We start from the raw sequence: 16,672 nt of genomic DNA, 5'->3' as shown, positions 1-16,672 counted from the left end.
TTTATCAATGCTTTTGGCAAGATATAAAATATATGGTTATCAATAGTTTGAATGAAGGTTACAAAAATAATAAGTTGTCAGAATCTCAAAAGCAAGGTATTTTTATATTGTTACATAAAAAAGGTGACAGAGGTTTACTTGACAATTGACGTCCTATATCACTTCTAAACATCGATTACAAAATTGTAGCCAAAGTCATTTGTTCACGTCTTCAACGTGTTATCGATAATATCATTTCTAAGGATCAAACTGGTTATCTAAAATTGCGTTCAGCTTCAGAAAATGTTCGTTTAGTTGAAGATGTAATTGATCTTTGTTCGCACCTAAATCTTCCAGGTTATTTCATTTTTTTAGATTTCAAAAAAGCTTTTGATAATGTTAACCATCATTTTTTATTTCAGTTATTACATATATTAAAATTCAAGTATTCATTTATTAATTGGATTAAAGTTCCGTATAATGATGCTTCCGGTAGAGTGATTAATAACGGTTGGATGTCAAAAAATTTCAAAAATAGAACAAGGTATAAGACAAGGCTGCCCACTCTCAGCCTTACTGTTTTTATTAATTGCTGATGTTATGGCAAGGAAAATAAAACAAAACGATAATATTGAAGTAATCATTATTCCAGGAGATAATGGAACCCAGTGTTCAGAAAAAGAAATCAAAATATCACAGCTTGCTGATGATGCAGTAATTTTTGTGAGTTTTGTTAATTCCGGTAATATTGCGATAGAAGATATAAGGCAATTTGGAGAAATTGCAGGCCCTAAACTTAATTTAACAAAAACTCATGCAATGTCCATCTTCCCTCAAGATGAAACCTTAAGAGATATACAATGGACAAATGATCCAGTGAAATACCTTGGTATTTTTGTAGGAACAGATAAACGTAAAAAGGAAAGAATGAATTGGGATACAAAATTAGTTAAAATTCAATCTATAATGAACATCTGGAAAATGAGAAATTTAACTATATATGGCAAAATAGTAATACTTAAATCTTTGATGATATCACAAATTGTTTACCCTGCAACTGTAATACACGTGCCAAACAACCTGGCACGTGAATTAGAGAAAATGATGTACATGTTTATTTGGGGCTCGAAAAAAGAAAAGATAAAACGAAATGTTTGTATCAATTCATTTTATAAAGGAGGATTAGATATGATAGACTTAAATTCAAAATTATCTTCATTAAAACTTTCATGGATTTCAAAATATTTAAAATACGATGATCAACCATGGATGTACTTGTTTAGATTTTGGACAGCAAAGATAGGACCGATGCCCTTGTGTCTCCGTTTCAATTGTTCTAAAAAAGATATGTTAATTTTATGTATGAAAAAGCAAATTCCATCCTTTTATACAGATCTATTATGCTCTTGGTATGACATACGATTTACTGAATATCACACTATTAATAGTATAAAACACGAAATTTTATGGTATAACAGTCATATAAAATTTGAAAGAAACCTTTTATATTTCAACAGATGGTTCGATCACAAAATATTTTATGTTCACCAATTATTACGTAATCATGCCTGAAAACCTTCCGAAGAAATATTTAAAATAGTAGCATTTAAATCACTTTTAGTCGAGTTTGAATATTCAAAGCTAAAAAGAGCTGTCCCAGCAGAACGGACTAACATATGTGACACCTTATCTTCAAAGCTTCCAGAAGATCTTTTTGAAATCAGTGGAGGAGATATTGTAAATTTAAAGAACATGAAATCAAAAGATTGTTATGTTTTACTTGTAACCCAAAAAAATCTGATCCACACATTATACAATACTGGCAATCTAAATTAGGATTACCAGTAGACTTTGAATGGCAAAATGTTTTTAATTTCAAACTAAAGTATTTAAAGCATAACAAGATTCGACAATACAACTTGAAAATGCTTCACAATTTATTACCCTTTAAATTCAATTTATGTCGTTGGAAATTAGCTAATGACACATCTTGTATGTTCTGTGAAGCAGAAGAAACTTTTGTTCATATTATGTTAGAATGTAATCCTGTTGCCAATTTTTGGAAAAAGATAAATAATTCTCTGCAATTTATGCAAGAGCTTTTAATATATATTCAATTTGGTATGAGTTCAAGAAAGAGATTCAAATCCAATGTTCATTTAATTCATCTGTTTGAAGAGCTATAACGTTACAGATAAATTTCATATTTATTACATCTTAGATTAAACAGTTGATGTTTATTACATGTTTATATGTAACCTGTTTTGTAACTCACTGTGCCTCGGAAGGAATTGTTAAAATGAGAAAGGAATATGAAGAATAAAGTACCTCTGAACGAGGAAAATAAAACAAAATCAGATTGTCAAAATCAATTAAGTAGGCATATAGCTCAAAACAAAAGTTCCTAAAAGTACTCCTGGGACAATATCCATTTTTAAATCCTTGAACTGCAACTCGAATGTGATCAAACTCAATAGGAATCGTCCAAGTTTTTTCCTCTTAATTGCTCGTTTTCCAGCATATTCGTCATGTTCGTCAATTACAAGAGTCTGCTCCTTATGGACGCATCGTATCTCTATCGGCATACATCATGCTTGTGGTAGTATTGACAGGTAAGACAATTTCTCATTTGGTTTCAATGTGCATCAATGTACGTTTAATCACTGCTCTTTTCTCTTCACTTTTGCATTTAATTTCAATTAATGAACACTCTAAAAAAAACACCGTCAAAAATGACTAGATGATAGGATCAGCTGGGTGCAACTGTTAAAGGAATCGTTTAACTTTGTGAGCAGCTGATTTAAAAAATTCTCAAACTGAGACGAAACATGTGTATGAGTGCATGTATTTGTCCTCAAAAACCCTGAAACAGACCACAATATAGAATGAAAAACTCTTATTTAGATACAAGTAGCAATTTATTAGCTTACTTTGAGAACCGTCTAGTAGACAGGTTAAGCTTATGACCAGTTTACTCCAATTCAAAAAGTCCGTTGGCTATTTTGACTGCCTTCTGCTGTGTGTATCTCCTATTTACACACACACGCTATTAGCTGCACTGTACATTCAGTGTATACCTTGTACACACTGTATGTAGGCCATGCTGTGTTCATCTAGAGTTTGTGTGTTGTGGTGCACAGGTTCACTGAAACCAACTCCCAATTATTTTCAAACTTTGGTTTACATCTTGAAGGTTTTAAAATTGATCCTGTGGATATAATACTTTGAAACATTTGGGATGGTATTTTTACACTATAAGCCTAATGTTTAGCCCATTTTCAAGAACCAAAATGAGAATTTTTAAAATCAGAACAAAGTGAAATGATCACTTTAATTCTAATCATATTGAGCTAATTTCTAGTCGTATTTTACTGGAACATATGGTATTTCTGACTAGAACATATTTCAGAAATGTGGCATATCAGTTGCATCCAGCTGACTACTGGTCTAGTCAATTCGACTGATTTGTTAAGAGTGAATAATGAATTTTCTTGTTATAAATAGCACCACTGGTAATATGCGAGTGTTTTGAATTAATCAACATGAATATGCTACCATCAAAATTTATACTTACCCTTAATGAAAAGGCTCTATAAACATGTATAATGACATTTGGAATGGATTTGGTTATCTGAATGGATTGAGCGCGGAGGATTCGGATTCCGATTACCCGGGCCCGATTCCCACTTGGTGCGCTAGTGCCCTTTGGTAAAGCCATTAATCCTCATTACGAGGGCACTCGGAGATGATCTTAAGCCATCGCAACCAGAGGACCGACGCGTCGGTCCTCTGCTTGCTTGCAGACAAGTATTCATGCGTTCTTACATGTAGCAATCAGGCAAATGAAATCACTACCATTTTCCATCTGAAACTGTCTATTTCTTTAAGGGATGACTCGTACATGTATATCGAACAGACTAAGTAGTCAATGACTAAATAGTTTTTTTTCTGAAAACTATAGCATTTTAATTATATAATCTTGTCTAGAGATCTAATCCCTCTTTTTCACCTATCAAATGTACGATTTATTGCTGAAGAAAACGTAATGATTATTTTCTTGCATCAATCACGTTACGCAGATATTGTAATTGAGCGACTATCTGCATGTATATATCGAGTATGCGCTATCATGGCTATGGTACTTCTTGTTCTAGTCAAGCACCTCTAAATATTCATTGTTATTACAAAGAAAATTCTCAAAATAAGAAAAAAATGGAGATAAGGACAGACAACGGTAAAAAGGCATTGCAGTATAACGCCACTAACACACGACTTGGCAACCTGTCATTTGACCATACCCTTAAATTGATACTTAAATTAATTTTTAAAAAATGAATAAATAACTAACAAAAATCAACAAGGAAAAGGCTTGCATTGATCTTTTTTCTTATTCTACATAATAATTTCTCTAACCATTTTTTATTTGATAACGTCGTGCTCCGATATAGTACCTAAATCACACACAAAGTGTATTGTACAACCAGAGCTTTCATGCCAGAGTATAACCAGTCCCGATGGAACCGAGATACAACTACTGCCGAAACTCATTGCGGAGCCACCGGTCCCTTATCCGTGGATGAACGAGAGAGACCAGCACCTAATCTGCCGTTTACCAGGTTAGATAACTGCATTGACGCCCACAGGCGACAATGCCTTGTTGTTGTTCCGTAATCCTATTCCGTCTTTTTCTTCTGTCTGCGTCTTCTTCCACAAAATCCATTTCGTTTAACACGTAGTTTTTATTAGCTCTGCCCAGGCTCAGTTTTGGTAGACATGTTGTCCAGCATCCCTTGTTGTGCACCTACTACTTCATTTTCCAAAATTACTCATGCATGACCATCCAGGCGCCATTTTGTAAATTTCAAGTCTTTTTTGCAGATCATTCCTAATCCCGTCCTAACTCCCTTATCCTGCATGCTACAGACTTCTAAAAAATTCCTATAGATTGTACACAACAAAAAATTTAAATCCCCCCTTAAACAAACATCAATAATTTCCGAACCAATGCGAGTTATTAATATATTTTCAAGCTTCTAGTTTTTGCACACAACTATTTTTATAAAATTGCCCCGTCCTATTTACCCAATTTAGTATCATAATATTACCAGCCATCCCAAAATCTTAGATCAAGCTCAAAAGCATTATTCGTTGTTCCCTCTGTCTTTACAAAGTCATATGGTGAGCGTGCTTTTACTCATGCCTCTGCTGTCATCTGGAATGCTTTACGTAATTCAATGAGATATCAAAGTGATTAATGTAGGTTCAGGAGATCACTAAAACATATATATTCAATGCATAAAATACCAACTTTGAACTAATGGTCCAATATAAATCACTTGATTACTTTATTCTTACCTTACACTATTTATTCTTTAAGCGCATAGGGACATGCTATGCTATGTGTGATGCGCTATACAATAATTGAGCATTATTATTATTATTTGTACATGAGCGTGTAGGTAATTTTATGAGCTATCCTCTGAGTAAATGTTATGGACGTATTTTAAATCATGCTTCAGTGAGCACCGTCAAAAGGCAAAAATGTCACTTTTCAAAAGTCACAATCCAAATATCATTACTTTGATTCCATTATATTGGAACTAAATCCACATTCTCATCCTGAAAAAATAGTCAGAAGGCTTGTAAAAGATACTTTTTAAAAGACGATACATCTTTTTGGCTAAATTTCACGGTTGAATAAACACAAGTCATAATTTGCTATAATTTGATTTTTTTTAAACATTTCTATCAATAAAAATGATAGAATATGATGACAGTTATTTTTGGGAAGAGTATATTCAACAATATTCAACGTTTCACGGTTTAGTGAACATTTATTGAAAAAGAAATATGATTTTCAAATATCATAGGCATGTATTGTTTCATTTTGGTAACTGAAAATGATCTTTCCTCAATTCTTGTCATTATTTTCATGACCACTTAACCTTGCTTCAATGATTCAAAGACGTTTAATTAAACATTCACGCTTGAATGAACATGTCGAATGTGCTTAGCTCTTTTTTTCGTTATTGGAAAAAATGCAATTTGTAACTATGGATATCTCTCACAAACCTCCTTGCATAGTTCATTTGATTTGATTTTTATGAAAATCCCGATTTTTAATGCATCAGTGAGCACACAATATTCGAAAATTATGCAAATGAGAAGTTCAAGGCCTTGGCCCCACTCTGCGGCGTATCGAATGGTTATTTTGGTGTGCGCGCCTTTTGGATGGTGTTACCCTGAAGCCATGTGCGAAGTTTCATGAAATAACTGTTGGCAGATGTAACAAAAACCGTCCACGATACAAACCCTCATTTCATATTCTTTTAATTTTTGACTTCCTCTCTCATAGACTTGTGTACATTATGGGTGCATATGTTTAATAATAAGTAACCCCTTATTCAATATGGTGGAACTTTTTTTCAAGGCTGTCTTTAGCAATTTCATTTGGCAGTAATGTTTATCAATCTATGGGCAGAATTCTGTGCAAAAATGAAATCGATTTGTTTATTTCTGGATGAGTGAGCACGCATCAAAGTGGGAAAATTGGTTTGTCACAGACTCATTCTAAAGGGTAATAAAGTGAATATTGGGGGCAAACTCGGTTTCAAATGTGACTTTAATTGCTGTTGTTTTTATCATCCATCATTTCTATCACCACACACTTTCCTGGAGCGGTCGTGGAGCGGTCGAGTGCCCATGGAACGCCCACGTGCACATCCTCACTATGAAACGTTACCTTCACACCACCGAGGCTGATCCCAAATCGACCGATGGTTATGCTATTGGACATAACGGAATACCTTTGATCGGAACGGACATAACGGAATACCTTTGATATCAATTACTTCGAACGCAAAGTGCGAGCAGCCACCCCCCCCCCTGCTCCCATGGCCCCTGCAATACATTGTGCCCACTCAACCATGAAAATACGATATCAAAATTATGTGTGGAGTGGCTAAATGATGAATAGTAAAACAGCATAACACCATAAAATTCACCTAAAGACAACTTTTGCCCAACTTTGTATTTGCACAATCTGAAAAACGACTCTTGTGACTTTCAAAAATGGTCGTTTTTAATTCAATCTTTAATTATTCATGCATGACTCCACCGATCAATCATTTTTTCACCAGGGGTTGCTTAATGAGTGTAGAAAACCACCTACGAAACATCATGTCTCAAAATAACTCCGTTCAAAACTTACAGCAATTTGATTTAGGGGGACTTACTTTTTTTGTTGTGTATAGTTGCTCTTTTATAAAAAAAAAAATATGGCCTGCTCTTCAAAATGCCATTTTCATCCCCTAAATTAAAATACGTAATAGTCTACGTTCAAAAACTTCATATTTATTGAAATGCAAAGTAGGAAAATCGTAAAAACGCTATAACTTACTTGATTTTTATTCATTTCCGTCTCATATTTTCATGATTTACTAATGGTATCAACCCTCATAATTCAATTATATTTTTACGCATCAGTGACCATTAACATTAGAAGAAAAAAAAATGAGTATGTACATTCACTCTCATAGGTATTGATAAGCCTTATATAATCAATATAAGGGGGCATCAAGAATGTCATTAAAAAAGATTTAACTATATAACCTCTCAAAGTCGGTTACTGAAATATAAAGTCTTTTTTTTTCAGTATTTGCTGACAAGAAATAGCATGCTTATCTAACAGGGGGCAGTTCACACAAATTGCCACATTGTCTTCCCAAATCTGCACATTTGTAAATCAGTAACAAAATGGCTTATTGTCTATTGTTGTGAAGTGGTAGCTGTGTTCTATTTCCAACTTTTTTTTTATTTGCAGAGCTAATTTAGTTCATAACATGGGACATGGACAATACAGTGTTATAAGAACAAAAAGAGATTAAAAACGAACAAGACAGTGCAACTTTTCACTTCCCCCAAAACAAATTTAAGTTTTAATTTTTTAATTTTTTTCTTAGTTTTCTTTTCATTTTTCCCTTTCCTTTTCCTCCTTTCCTTCTCCCTTTCTTTCTCACTCCCTTTTCTCTTTTTCCCGTTTTTTATTCATATTTTCCCTTCAAGAACCAAAGTAATTGAATTGACAACAGATTTAGTGCATTAAACATTATTTGCTGCAACTAATTCATTACAAGGGAGACATCATTCACACTTGTATGAAAGAAATATTACAATATTGATTCCTTGTAATAACATAAGAAAAAGGATAATGGGGGTGTGACATCAAATACTGAATATTCATAACGACGTGCATATCAGTTTTCCAAAAAACATTGCCTAACTTCAAAATTGAAAAACCTAACTATTTGTAATCAGATTTCGATAAAATTTGTTTATTTTGATAGATGTAAATATTTTCAGCCCGGAGTACCCCCGCTTCCCAGGTCAATGCCACAATCCAAAAGATGTGACTGGTCCTACTGTTCATGCTGTTTAGCTCTGTTAGCATTTACTGAAATATCTCCCGTAAGATGAAAATTTCTAAATTTCTTGCGACTTCTACTCAGTTCTGTATTAGGAGACGTTTTTGGAGCTTACGAAAACTGGGGCGTTTCATGACGGGACAGTTCGGATATTTTATCCAATAAATACCGTTTTGTATGACAGTCATAGTTGAAGTGCTTTTCAACCAATCTAAATTAGGCAACGTAGTAAGAACCTACAACTTGTCGGACGAAAATCTTGATACAACGTTCCTTTGGAGTCGAAGACTAGCTTATTAGTTGGTAGAATACCACCCTTTGTCTATCCAAAGCTTTCCCAAATGCTACTTAACTTTTTATGTCTTGTTTCAACAGATTGCTTTATGAATCCATGTGGGAATGAAATATGCGAAGAAACCATGGACTCATTTAAGTGTCTGTCTGCACCAGGCTACACCGGCAAACACTCCGAATTCGGTAAAAAAATAAAAAATAAAAAACAGTTTACATTGATGCTTTATCTCTTGTATAATGTGAACGTAAATTTGTTTTACTTAAGTAAAACTTACAGGCAAGTTTATTGTTTATTAACCACATTGTGCCGCACTCAACCCAGGTTAGGTGAATGAGTACCTGCTATGAATTTATTCCTTGAAACTCAGCGCATGTAACAGCTGCTCTGATAAAGCAATGTAGAGCGCTCAGAGACTTCTGATAAAGTAAGCGTTAAGTGCTATACTAGCAAGTATTATCATTTCATCATTATTATCATTATCTTATTGTTATTTCCATTATTAGTATACCTTAGAGCTCTATGGTTATGTTTTCGTTCATCAAAGAGCCGATCGTAAAAATTTGCATAATATATGCCATAAAATCTAAGAGGTAGTATGATTAATTATTCCGAAATAATTAGATTTTTTATATGAATTAATAATGCTAATATACAATAAAGCTCCTAGAATGCTATTTTTGCAGTAAATGTTCTTTTTAAGCATTCCTAACGATTGTGTTTGAAAACCTTTTTTCAGACAAGCACTTTAATAATCTAAATAATCGTCTTTCCCAGCTATTTTATGGTTGATGACGTAACGTGAATAATTTTATCATTGTTTTTCTGATTTTTATCACTACTGTTGTTCAGTGGCGGCATCAAAATATTTAAGCAGGATGAGGGTGACGAAATAACATTTTTTGGATGGGGCGTCGGACAAAATTGTTTTGGCCTGTTTCAAAAAATCGAGCGCGAAGCGCGAGCTACAATATTTATAATGTAGTCCCTATTGACCTGAAACGGACCTGTTAAGGATTGTTTGCAGTGGGTCATGAAGATTATATCTCACCAATTAAATAATGCGAGCGCAAAGCTCGCATTATTATTAATATATTAACATTATGAACACGCAGCATACGTATCGCGCTAAAAATGAATGAAAACTATAATCTGGAGAAGCACATCGACTTGAACACTGGATATTTAAACCCCATCTTATCTATTGAACATACCGATTTTTTTAATTTCATATGATGATCAGATTACGATTTATATTAGTGACTAATATTGTTTGGGAACTAACAGTGAATGGACTCGGATAATGTTCAAATTTGAAGAGTGAAAAGTTGTTTTGGATCACTTTACAGCCTTTAGTAGGATGCTTATGACAGCATTTACTATACTTCTTTAAGTTTTCAAAAATTATCTGGGCAAGTGGGGGGGGGGAACGATCCTGACTGGGAGAGCAAATGCCCCCCCCCCATTGGTGCCGCCACTGCTGTTGTTAATAAAACAATATTGTCGAACATCTATATTCGAAGAGCAATATGTTGTAGGTAGGCCTAACACTTTTTATGAGAAAATGCTCTTGATTTTCATTTGCCTCCCCCTTCGAAATTTTGTGCATTTTTACTATCCTCGTACCCTCTCTCCGCTCCAGGTTTAGACCAGGGTCACGTTTCACAAACACTTGTTATGGTAACAAATACTCAATTTCTATAACAGATTTACGATCATCCAAGCAGATTGAAGGCTTTTTAGTAGCTTTTAACCGCTATGGCAAATTTGTTATTTTAACAACTTTTATTAAACGAACCCCGATGTCCACCACTAACGAAACAAACCCCCCCCCCAACAAAAAAAAAAAAAAAATCCGAACCTTAATCGTTTGTTACAGCATTGGGTGCAAAGATGTTTGTGACACCATACACCCTAGACAATGATGACAGTCCCGGTTTATTTGTTGCTGATCTACAAGAAGAGTTACGCTTTTCTTCAATACCAGCCACTCGAGAACCGTCTAACATTGCTTACGACTCACAGCAGAAGAAGATTTACTGGACCGACAAAGATGTCCATAAAGTGTTTCGTGCTAACGCCAGTGGTGGTACACAGAGGGAAGAAGTCTCCTACGAAAATAATGGTAGACTCCTAACAGCTCTCCTTCCAATTACCAATCCCTCTCCACCCCCCCCCCCCCCCCGAACACAAAAGTTTGGTTACTAAAGGCCTGGACCCACTGGCCGACGACGCAAAACGTATTCACAACGGATACAGCAGAGAACAGCATTTCGTGGTGGCTCCATCCATTTTCATCCGCTCCAGACAATGGACATTATGGGTGAACAATGAAATCACAGTGGACGGATGCTCGGTGGATGTAGAGCGTATGAGACACGTGTGCGAAGAGTACACATTCAACGGATACATAACGTTTTCCAACGGATAACAAGATTCTTTTTCGTTTTACATCCTCTCTGCATCTGTAAGTGCACTTACGGATGCAGAGAAGATATAAAACGGAATGTAAAACGTGTTTCATACGCTCTATATCCATCTACAATCCGTCCACTGTGATTTAATATTGTTCGCCCATTTTTTCCCCATTGTCTGGTATGTCTGGAGCGGATGAAGACGGATGGAGCCACCCCTAATATTATTTGCTTTTTCCGCTTTATCCGTTATGAATACGTTTGTGTCCGTCGACCAGTGGCTCCAGGCCTTAGTTTTAGGATACACCCTGCTGATATTTAAAAAAAAAGTGTTAAATTTGATAATTTGATGCATTTTATGCTGCTTTCACACCAGGCTACGATCGCCGCACCAAGCGACCGATCGAAAGTGCTTTCACGCCGCCATGAAAATTTGGTCAGGCCACTGATCTGAATACTACCTGATTTGCTATTCAGAAATGAAGTCACCGATGCGAAGCGGCGGCCATCTTGGGACCACAAAATACACGTCTGTTTTTGCACTAGAAGGCCTGCCCTTCCAATTTACTTTCACTAATACTATGAAATTCGGAGAGTTTTTTTTTTCAACTTAATTTTGCGTTTAAACTTGCATTAGACTCTTGGTTTATTCGTATACTGTCTACTCATAAGTTTTGATGATAACGATACATGAAAACCGGACTGAAAACTGGTGCTTTTTTGACGAGATATATTCCCAGCTACTTTCGTTTCAGCGCGTGCCACTTTTTTCAAGCCTCGGGGACGCGGCATAAGGGTCCCGTAACACAAAAGTTAATGATCAATCGTTCACTCGATTGTTAAGATTGATTGTAAATTATATTCAATGGAATCAATCGTGGAAAACTGTTCTACAATCATTGCTAAGCTTTGTGTTACGGGCTCTAGATCTGCGTTTCGTGTTCAAAATTCTTTCATGTGACACCATGCATGCCATTCGCAAATTGTGAGAGCTTTCTTGTGCGTACGAGTGCTCATCGAGCATGCCCCGGGACTCCGGCCGCCGCTTCGCTAGGCTGGAGATTTCATTATAAATTGAACCATGGTGTATTATGACATGGAGAAGAGGGTGATGTTTTAAACAAATCGAGTACATATCAAGTGAGAAAAAACTTACTGAATTAAGGCCTAAGTATCATTGCAGTCCATCGAATCGATATGGCATCTATAAATGTGGATTATTGGTGGATCGCTGGCAATTAAGTCTGTTGGTCACATTCACCTCTCTAGCTAAACCATTTCGCATGCGTTACCTGCATGCACATCAAATTCTTCCAAAAATAATCCGGATATTTGTTTTCTTTTGCTGGCTCCTCCTACACAAACGGCAAGCCATCTCGCACACAATGTGGAGAAAATCATGCCCGTGTGCATGGTGGGCATTATGTACTACTTTCCCCCGAAATGGAGGGTTAGATATCTTATTCACGGGGGACTGCTTCCATTGACGAGTGGATACCACTTTACGTTTCGAAAAGCACCCAATTACGTTACATACGTAACGTGCCCACTGTTGAAAAGGAAGTCCTTTTTTACGCGTGGTCGTGCCTCATTGGTATCCACTCGTCAATGATAGTGGCACCCCCGGGCGGCTTCCTCGAGCTCTGGGAGGAACTAAATGTGGCTCTGAAGCTCACCATAAATCAGATATGTCGCTGTTGCCATATCATTATTTTTGCACACAAATCGCAGATTGAATGTTTCCGTTGTGGATGCGAAAAATAAACAAATTCTCATGTCACACAACTTGCATTGCAGGACAGTCTTTTACAGCGGGCCCAAAGTTCTCTTCCAAAATCAACTACCGTCGTAAGCATGCGTTCGCGTTCTCCAGCGAAAGGTCGGGAATGCTCCGGAGAGGATACTCCACGTGTCACCAGTCATGGCAAACCCTTAAAAAAGTCACCAGGGGTGAATTTTCAATTCATTAGCCTTATTGAAATGAGTGATTCTTAGCTTTAATTTTTTTTTTATTTAAGTCACTAAAATGCAAAGAGGTGAACGTTTACTACCTATGGATCCAAGTTAACATGTCTATTGAAGAACATTGCCTCTCACAATTGTACATAGGTGACAAAAAAGAGGATTACATATCATTAAATGTTTAAGGGGTCTTTTAATTAGTTCAAAACTTGTTACATTAATCATATCCTGTTCATTTTACAGAAATGAAGAAACATAGAGCTGCATTCTTAAGCTTACCAATTAAAATGAAACGGTGTTCAAAATAAGGACAATACTTCGGTTCAAATGGAGAAGAACAAATTGTGTCTAATTAAAACGTAAAAAAAATAAGAGGAAATGTTTGTTTGGAGGAAAGGGAATTGTGCGTTTATATCCCCATAATTAATAATCAAATAAATCAACATCAAATTAAAATTTAAAAAAATATCAGAAAAAGCTGCAACAATAACAATATTTATGAAGATAGTAACATCTTTGAAAATAACGGAAAATTAAAGTGTAAGGGTCTAATGGTAGAATGATTAAAAGTATGTACTTAAAAGTATAATGACTATCTGTGATTATAATTATAGAAAACAATAATTGTGTTTTTATCCGTCGTTCAACTTCAGTTATAAAAACAAGTGTTGGTAAAATGTACATGCCTTTGCTTTCAAGGAAAGAACAAACTTAATGAATCAAAATTCAAATAGAACATGATGAAATAGATATATATTTCAACCACTGCAGCTCATAAATGGATTTTTTTTAAAGGTTAGAGCAAAGAGGAGGGGTTGAGAATTGAGAAAGAAAATCAACGTGAAGAGCATGGGGGGAAAGGGAGCGAGTAAGAAATGACCGAGAGTAAAACATGTTCATGATTAAGGCTTATACAACAAATCAAAACTATTTTAGCAATAAAAAGTACGAGAATGGAGAAGGGCTATTAGCCTCGTTAATACACGGGAAAATGCATTAATTCCGTCCTCTATGTGCACAACAAACTTAACGGCTTTGTTCGCTGTGTCAAAAAGGATATGAATAGGGCATTTACATCAGTCGCAGAGCACGATGTGCTTTCACATCAAGCTTGCATCGGTCGCTGAAGTACCTCTCCGACCGTACTCAGCGACCGATCGTTTTTGACAAAGGATGGATAGGGCATTTCAATCGGTCGCTGATAACGATGTGCTTTCACATCATGATTTCATCGGTCGCTGGGTGCGATCTCTGCGACCGTAGCCAACGATCATATACCTTCGTGTGAAAGCAGCATAAAGTCACCGGGTAATAACTATGCCTTTGCGCGAATGTTTACCACACTGTAAAAACTGTGGTGTTAAAACTGACACCAGTTGGTGTTAATAGAGGACCACACCCTGAGGTGTTAAAATTACACCCTACAGATTGAACATAACACCAAATAGTGTAAATATAACAACCAAAGGTGTCGTAATAACACCTATAGGTGTTAAACTAACACTGTCAATTTAACACCGGAGTAAAATGACTGGTGTGGTCCTCTATGTACACGGGTTAACATCACAGTTTTTGATGTGCAGGCTCTTAAGGTACAATGTCAAGATCCTATTACAAAGAATAAGTTAATAAACCGTTATTATAATACAATATGAAAAAAAAAAAACATAAACTGTAAATGGTTATTATGTGTGATCTAGTTTCCGATGTTGATAAATTTTGCGCACGGAGAAATCGTGAAATGATTGAATTTCATTTGATTTTAATCCATCACAGATAGGTCGCATATTTCGATTGCTGAGTCACTGGGCCTTTTGTTCATCGGTTACTTGAGCGGAAAGAAAGTAACAACTACCGACATTAAACCAGGAAACACATTCCCACAGACGGAAACGGATTTTAAAACTGGATTAGAGGCCGGGCTTTCGAGTATGGCTGTTGATGAAGGAGAGGGGTATGTATTATGACGAGTAGGATTACCCGTTATAGTAAATTTTAAGGACTTTCCTTTCGTAACAGCAAATTATTTCAAAAGAAATTGAATTTTATGAATGAATTGGTAAATAGACCGAAACATGTTATTATATACGGATATAATTAGCCAATTTCATGTCCATTTGATGGTAAATGTTTATTTATACCATGCAACAATGAACACCTCATATGAGAAAACACTGTGCCTGTAACTCCTCATTTCCTCTTACTCTCTTCTACTCTTTCTCTCTGTCACGCAATTATAAAAAAATAAGACAAATGTCACACATAGTATTACAGTATTACTATAATTACTTTAATTACAAATAAATAAACGGTTTCATTTAATTAATTTATACAGATATATACCATAATGAGACATAATCAAAAGTACACATGTATTAATTCCACTCCCAACTGGTCAAAGCGGAAAAAAATTCACCAGATTGTGATCACTGATCAAAGCGGAAAGAAATTTACCGGATTTTGATCACTGGTCAAAGCGGAAATTTTTTTTACCGGATTGTGATCACTGGTCAAAGCAGAAAGAAATTTACCAGTTTGTGATCACTGGTCAATGCGGAAAAAATATTTTCCCGATTGTGACCACTGGTCAAAGCGGAAAGAAATTTACCGGATTTTGACCACCGGTCAAAGCGGAAAGAAATTTTACCGAATTGTGACCACTGGTCAAAGTGGAAAGAAATTTACCGGATTTTGATCACTGGCCAAAGCACCGGATTTTGATCGCTGGTCAAAGCGGAAAGAAATTTACCAGATTTTGACCACTGGTCAAAACGGAAAGAAATTTACTGGATTGTGACCACTGGTCAAAGCGGAAAGAAATTTACCGGATTTTGACCATTGGTTAAAGCACAAATAAATTTACTGGATTTTGACCACTGGTCAAAGCGGAAAGTAATTTACCGGATTGTGTACACTGGTCAAAGCAGAAAGAACTTTACCGGTTTGTGATCACAACGCAGAAAGAAATTTACTAGTTTGTGATCACTGGTCAAAGCGGAAAGAAATTTACCAGTTTGTGATCACTGTTCAAAGAGTCGAACGTTTACAGTATATATACCGGTTGTCGTAGATATTTGCAAAAAGCAGTCGGATGTCGGACGATAACACTTAAAGATAAATTTAATTTCTGCATACAAAAAAAAATAAGACTGGATGGATCCTGAATTAGCGATGATTCGATCGATAAAAAGCTGCATGAGATGATTATGATAAAGCGAGCGAGCGAGGCAGTAATAAATTTCGCGCACTTTTTCAGTTTTGGCGCCGGGCGCCGCCTGTGTGCTGCGCGTGCGGTGCACGCTATATCGCACGTGTACCGGGCCGAGGGGCGGTAGATCCGGTGTGCCCCCCACCCCCGGCCCCTCGCCCAATACCCTGCACACACGTATATTCACACACGCTCAATCGGCCCTCCTGGATCACGTGCACTTCCGAGTCCACTTAACCACCAGCCGATCATCGTTTAGTTGTATTACGTAATGTATCTCTTGCTAGGTGTGTACATCGATCTATATGGTGTGTGTGGATGTGTGTTTGAGTGTGGTCATTGGGCTCAGCGTGGTGCGATGCCCGCTATATATCGTACTTCGAAGCGGATCTAG

General features: G+C 36.2%; 1 protein-coding gene across 1 annotated transcript; it reads left to right on the top strand.

Moving 5' to 3' along the window:
• Positions 1-4,415: 4,415 nt before the first annotated feature.
• On the top strand, positions 4,416-15,037 carry LOC129271512 (uncharacterized). Its single transcript, XM_064107034.1, has 4 exons — positions 4,416-4,595; positions 8,778-8,879; positions 10,574-10,819; positions 14,847-15,037. The coding sequence occupies exons 1-4, from the start codon at positions 4,556-4,558 to the stop codon at positions 15,035-15,037; spliced, it is 579 nt and encodes a 192-aa protein (XP_063963104.1). The 5' UTR covers positions 4,416-4,555.
• Positions 15,038-16,672: the final 1,635 nt, after the last annotated feature.

Source organism: Lytechinus pictus, chromosome 11 (assembly GCF_037042905.1).
Source record: "Lytechinus pictus isolate F3 Inbred chromosome 11, Lp3.0, whole genome shotgun sequence".
Lineage (NCBI taxonomy): Eukaryota > Metazoa > Echinodermata > Echinoidea > Temnopleuroida > Toxopneustidae > Lytechinus > Lytechinus pictus.
The sequence above is the reverse complement of the archived record's forward strand: the minus strand, read 5'-3'. Positions and strand labels throughout refer to the sequence as shown.